The sequence below is a fragment of the Bubalus bubalis genome, chromosome 1 (genome assembly GCF_019923935.1).
Source record: "Bubalus bubalis isolate 160015118507 breed Murrah chromosome 1, NDDB_SH_1, whole genome shotgun sequence".
Classification (NCBI taxonomy): Eukaryota; Metazoa; Chordata; class Mammalia; order Artiodactyla; family Bovidae; genus Bubalus; species Bubalus bubalis.
Window position 1 is genome coordinate 111,278,738 of NC_059157.1, and position 7,075 is coordinate 111,285,812.

Genomic DNA, 7,075 nt, shown 5'->3' on the forward strand with positions numbered 1-7,075 from the left:
CTACCCAAAGCAATTTATAGATTCAATGCAATCCCTATCAAGCTACCAACAGTATTCTTCACAGAGCTAGAACAAATAATCTCACAATTTGTATGGAAATACAAAAAACCTCGAATAGCCAAAGCGATCTTGAGAAAGAAGAATGGAACTGGAGGAATCAACCTGCCTGACTTCAGGCTCTACTACAAAGCCACAGTTATCAAGACAGTATGGCACTGGCACAAAGACAGAAATATAGATCAATGGAACAAAATAGAAAGCCCAGAGATAAAACCACGCACATATGGACACCTTATCTTTGACAAAGGAGGCAAGAATATACAATGGATTAAAGACAATCTCTTTAACAAGTGGTGCTGGGAAATCTGGTCAACCACTTGTAAAAGAATGAAACTAGAACACTTTCTAACACCATACACAAAAATAAACTCAAAATGGATTAAAGATCTCAACGTAAGACCAGAAACTATAAAACTCCTAGAGGAGAACATAGGCAAAACACTCTCTGACATACATCACAGCAGGATCCTCTATGACCCACCTCCCAGAATATTGGAAATAAAAGCAAAAATAAACAAATGGGACCTCATTAACCTTAAAAGCTTCTGCACATCAAAGGAAACTATTAGCAAGGTGAAAAGACAGCCTTCAGAATGGGAGAAGATAATAGCAAATGAAGCAACTGACAAACAACTAATCTCGAGAATATACAAGCAACTCCTACAGCTCAACTCCAGAAAAATAAATGACCCAATCAAAAAATGGGCCAAAGAACTAAATAGATATTTCTCCAAAGAAGACATACAGATGGCTCACAAACACATGAAAAGATGCTCAACATCACTCATTATCAGAGAAATGCAAATCAAAACCACGATGAGGTACCATTTCACACCAGTCAGAATGGCTGCGATCCAAAAGTCTACAAGTAATAAATGCTGGAGAGGGTGTGGAGAAAAGGGAACCCTCTTACACTGTTGGTGGGAATGCAAACTAGTACAGCCACTATGGAGAACAGTGTGGAGATTCCTTAAAAAACTGGAAATAGAACTGCCTTATGATCCAGCAATCCCACTGCTGGGCATACACACTGAGGAAACCAGAAGGGAAAGAGACATATGTACCCCAATGTTCATCGCAGCAGTGTTTATAATAGCCAGGACATGGAAGCAACCTAGATGTCCATCAGCAGATGAATGGATAAGAAAGCTATGGTATATATACACAATGGAGTATTACTCAGCCATTAAAAAGAATACATTTGAATCAGTTCTAATGAGGTGGATGAAACTGGAGCCTATTATACAGAGTGAAGTAAGCCAGAAAGAAAAACACCAATACAGTATACTAACACATATATATGGAATTTAGAAAGATGGCAACAATAACCCTGTGTATGAGACAGCAAAAGAGACACTGATGTATAGAACAGTCTTATGGACTCTGTGGGAGAGGGAGAGGGCGGGAAGATTTGGGAGAATGGCATTGAAACATGTAAAATATCATGTATGAAACGAGTTGCCAGTCCAGGTTCGATGCACGATACTGGATGCTTGGGGCTGGTGCCCTGGGACGATCCAGAGGGATGGAATGGGGAGGGAGGGAGGGAGGAGGGTTCAGGATGGGGAACACATGTATGCCTGTGGCAGATTCATTTTGATATTTGGCAAAACTAATACAATTATGTAAAGTTTAAAAATAAAATAAAATTAAAAAAAAAAAGGTGAGAGGTGGTGATGGGGTGGCAGGCTATGAATTTTATGATATGTGAATTATATCTCAATAAAGCTCTTATTTTTAGAAAACTTAATCTAAATTCCACTCCTAATGTTATATCCTTGGGACTGCTCACTAAATTTTTATCAAGATAGCTATTTTTCAATTTTTAAAAGTTCAGTTCAGTTCAGTTGCTCAGCCATGTTACTCTTTGTGGTCCCATGAACTGCAGCATGCCAGGCCTCCCTGTCCATCACCAACTCCCAGAGCCTCCCCAAACTCATGTTGAGTTGGTGATGCCACCCAACCATCTCATCCTCTGTCGTCTCCTTCTCCTCCTGCCCTCAATCTTTCCCAGCATCAGGGTCTTTTCAAATGAGTCAGCTCTTCGCATCAGGTGGCCAAAGTAATGGAGTTTCAGCTTCAACATCAGTCCTCCCAGTGAACACCCAGGACTGATCTCCTTTAGGATGGACTGGTGGATCTCCTTGCAGTCCAGGGGACTCTCAAGAGTCTTCTCCAACACCATAGTTCAAAAGCATCAATTCTTCAGCGCTCAGCTTTCTTCACAGTCCAACTGTCACATCCATACATGACCACAGGAAAAACTATAGCCTTGACTAGACGGACCTCTGTTGGCAAAGTAATGTCTCTGGCTTTTTAATGTGCTGTCTAGGTTGGTCATAACTTTCCTTCCATAAAGTAAACATCTTTTAATTTCATGGCTGCAGTCACTATCTGCAGTGATTTTGGAGTCCAAAAAATAAAGTTAGCCACTGTTTCCACATCTATTTCCCATGAAGTGATGGGACCAGATACCATGATCTTAGTTTTCTGAATGTTGAGCTTTAAGCCAACTTTTTCACTCTCCTCTTTCACTTTCATCAAGAGGCTCTTTAGTTCTTCTTCACTTTCTGCCATAAGGGTGGTGTCATCTGAGGTTATTGATATTTCTTCTGGCAATCTTGGTTCCAGCCTGTGCTTCTTCCAGCCCAGCATTTCTCATGATGTACTCTGTATATAAATTAAATAAGCAGGGTGACAATATACAGCCTTGACATACTAGGAAAAGGAGTCTGTTGTTTCATGTCCAGTTCTAACTGTTGCTTCCTGACCTGCATACAGGTTTCTCAAGAGGCAGGTCAGGTGGTCTGGTATTCCCATCTCTTGCAGAATTTTCCACAGTTTATTGTGATCCACACAGTCAAAGGCTGTGGCATAGTCAGTAAAGCAGAAATAGATGTTTTTCTGGAACTCTCTTGCTTTTTTGATGATCCAGCAGATGGTGGCAATTTGATCTCTGGTTCCTCTGCCTTTTCTAAAATCAGCTTGAACATCTGGAAGTTCACGGTTCATGTATTGCTGATGCCTGGCTTGGAGAATTTTGAGCATTATTTTACTAGCATGTGAGATGAGTGCAATTGTGTGGTAGTTTGAGCATTCTTTGGCATTGCCTTTTTGGGGGATGGGAATGAAAACTGACCTCTTCCAGTCCTGTGGCCACTGCTGAGTTTTCCAAATTTGCTGACCTATTGAGTGCAGCACTTTCAAAGCATCATCTTTAGGATTTGAAATAGCTCAACTGGAATTCCATCACCACCATTAGCTTTGTTCGTAGTGATGCTCCTAAGGCCAACTTTTCTTTGCATTCTAGGATGTCTGGCTCTAGGTGAGTGATCACACCATCGTGATTATCTGGGTTGTGAAGATCTTTTTTGTATAGTTCTTCTGTGTATTCTTGCCACCTCTTCTTAATATCTTCTGCTTCTGTTAGGTCCATACCATTTCTGTCCTTCATTGTGCCCATCTTTGCATGAAATGTTCTCTTGGTATCTTTAATTTTCTTGAAGAGATCTCTAGTCTTTCCCATTCTGTTGTTTTCCTCTATTTCTTTGCACTGATCACTGAGGAAGGCTTTATCTCTCCTTGCAGTTCTTTGGAACTCTGCATTCAAATGGATATATCTTTCCCAAAGTTACTTCATTAAAATTAAGTAAAACTGAGTTTTATAAATGATGAGGAAATTTTTACTGTTTTATAAAGTAATAAAGTTTCAACGTATGTGTATTAATGCCCATAATGCATATATACCCCATTCTCTAGTATTTACACAGGCACACGAACACACACACACACATTCAGATTAAAAAAAAAAAAACTACTAAGGGCTACAAAGGCTGATAGGAAGATGAACACAGATGATTTTGAATGCCCAGCTGGGCCAAAATTTAAATAAATCATCAGGCCTGAGTTTGGAACAGACACTAATATGGGTTAAATATGAGATCACAATAAAATTGTGAGCATACCAATGCAGTAATGTGAAGAAATGCAATTATGTCATTACTGTATGAACCCCTGCCCCATATACACAATAAAACATATGGTAACCACATCTCAGTCTCTTTCATAGGCATTTTTTTGGGTAAATGCTAACATCTCCAAATACATATATATCTATGATAGGAACAAATATGTCTCTCTGTGAGAATTATGACAATAAAATTCAATATAAATACTTTGTTTGGTCATAAGCCTGACTACACTTACTTGAATTACTGAAAAAGTGTTTTAAATTGCTATTGCTTGAACTCCCAGTTGGGGAAGCTACCGCAGGAAAAGCATCACGCAGCCTCGCGCAGCACATTCCTGGACCAGGTGGTATAGAAGGGATGAAAGGCGCTGCCGGAGGGGTGATGGGAGAGCTGACTCGTGCACGGATCGCACTTGATGAGAGAGGACAGAGGCTAGGAGAGCTGGAAGAGAAAACTGCAGGCATGATGACCAGTGCAGAGGCATTTTCCAAACATGCACACGAGGTAAGCTGCCTATGTAAATACAGGCATCTTCATCCAGTAATAACTTTAGACATTTAGGTTCTGCACAAGAGAGCCTAAACAGAGATGCCACTCTAAGTAATCATGTGTGAGAGCCAAGGTAACTGGGACCTTGCTGTATGTATTATAATTCTCCTTGGATTGGGGAGAAAAAACAGGGTTTTTTTTTTTTTTTTTTTTAAGTATTATATTAATACTTCTTTACCTTAGAGGATGGCTTTAAAGAAAATCATCTATTGGTTCTGATACACTACGATCCCCCCTCAAGAAGGTGTGAGGGGCAGCAGAGGCTGAATTCACACATTCCTTTTTGTCTCAATCATTAAAAATCATTTCCTGTCAGGCAAATCTTTAGAGCTTGACTGGTTTGTAAAAATATCTATCTGTAGTTTATTTCACAATATAAAGGTCGTTTTAGAAGTTTTGAGGTTTTGGTATGTATGATGTGCTCAACATGAGCTTGGATTAGAACTTTTAAATATTTTTTAACATCTTATGTGACTATTTTTTTCTTTGCAGTTAATGCTGAAATATAAGGATAAGAAATGGTACCAATTCTAAACTTCTAAAGAAGCTATGACTGCTTTGAGAAACCATTATTCAGGGAAACCAAATTTATTCCCAGCATCAATATTCAACTGCTAGAAGCCAGTTTCTTCTACAAAATGTTCCATTACAGTCCATCTGAATTTATCATAAGGGAGACTTATCAGAGACATTGTACAACCCAAGGCTGGAATCCTGGTTAAAATCCCAAGATATGGCTGAATTTGCCTTTTCCCACATGGAATGGAGCTATCATCTTGGCATGTCGTTTGCTAAGGATTTACATTTAGGAACTACGGGGAGTCCTTCTGATTTGAAAAAATCCTGTACAAACAAAAAGCATTAATGCACTTAATGAAAAAAAAATGCATGATAAATTAACATCTTAAGAGGAAAAGCAAAAAGCATGTTGTGACAAAAAGAAAAAGATTTATGGTAAACTATTTTTATAAATTGGGCCACACCTGACAATTTAAAAAAAATCTGCATTAGACGATATCAGTGCATTTCAAGTACATTTGCGATGCCCAACTGACAAAGCAAACAAACCAGAGTTTTCTTGTCATCTATAACTTTCATTATATACTAGGACATTATTGAATTCTTATGTCAAGAGTCTGAGTAACATTGTTCTCTCTCCATAATATTTTACATTATTCACAGTTCTCAGTCATAATCAAATACAGTAAATTATTCCTAACACAATTATTTCCATCACCTTCAGAACAAGTTGCTATTTTTAGTCACAACCAATGCAGGGTTGGGTCACCTTGAAGCGTTTTTTCAGCTTGGCTTATACTCTGCAGGGGAGTTGACAATAGGTTCGGGGAAACTAGACTTACAAGATCAATGCAGTTAGCTTTCAGAACTGATTTCACACACTCTGGTTTCAGTTTCTAAAGTGATATATTTTTAATGCTCCATTTGTATCCTTGTCTGCCAATTACACAGTATATTACTGTTCAGTCCCTGTGGGGTCTTCAATCAAAGGTGCTCTTGCAGCCTGATACTCACAGACCAAACTGGTCATTCTCTAGTCTGATTCAGTAAAACCTCAGTTAATGTTTTAAGAAAGGGATTCTGACATTTCTGATTAACAAGGGCTTTCATTAGAAATTGCTTTTTGGTTCAATATTTATTACCAGGTTATAAAATGTGGTGGTGTTTTTGCTAGCTTGGGTTTAGTCATAGAGAGTGTAATGATGCAAAATCAATACTTTGTCACTCAATTGGCTGAATAACATAAACTACAGGATTATGTCAATAGATACCAAACAAACACCGATTCCTTATTAAAAACTTTTAAAAGTGGAATAAAGAATATCCTTAATATGATAAAAGATATCTATCAGAACAGAGAAGTAGTAGAGGCCAACAAAACAAGACACCTACTACCATTATTTAACATGATTCTGGAAGTCAGGCCATAGGAATGCAGATTCTGGGACCCATCCAATAATATGTATGTTGTTCTTTCAAAAATAATCTTTTTAAAGAAAATTAATGGGTTCGGCTCATTGAATTTTGGTTAATCAAGGTCTTAATAGACTTACATTGTGTTTCTTCAGAATTCACCGTTTTCCTTAAGTCCAGGATCTTTTAGTAGCCAAAAATAGTATTTGCGCTTTTTTTTTTTTTTTAGTTTTTAAATTTCTGGTGAATTTGTTTAAAGAGGCACTTTCTTTAATGTTCTCAGTAATTTTAACAAGAGCAAATTAATTTTGAGAAAGAAAACAAATACAAAATATTTTAAAGCATACCAAAAAAAAAAAAAAAAAATACCAGAAAGGACAAAATAGCATTTCACAGAAGTGCTTAAAACTCTGACTTTAATGAATAGACCAAAAGTTTATAACTGGCACATCAATTAGAAGTGAGGTTCTTCTGAAATGCTTGAAAAGAGGTTCTTTTTGTCTTTCAATATCATTTTTATAAACCCTTTCTTAATGTAAGGGTAACTTCATCCCACAAACTTG

The 7,075-nt window shown here is 37.7% G+C and overlaps 1 protein-coding gene across 6 annotated transcripts in view; it reads left to right on the forward strand.

The window, feature by feature from the left end:
* The window catches only part of STXBP5L (syntaxin binding protein 5L), a 447,507-nt gene extending 442,223 nt beyond the window's left edge, over positions 1-5,284 (forward strand). For all 6 annotated transcript variants that reach the window (XM_044942363.2, XM_044942382.2, XM_044942371.2 and 3 more), the window contains 2 exons: positions 4,315-4,535; positions 5,073-5,284. In XM_044942363.2, the coding sequence (XP_044798298.2) occupies positions 4,315-4,535; positions 5,073-5,114 (263 nt within the window). In that variant the 3' untranslated portion in view covers positions 5,115-5,284. The remainder of the gene's footprint in view (positions 1-4,314; positions 4,536-5,072) is intronic.
* Positions 5,285-7,075: the final 1,791 nt, after the last annotated feature.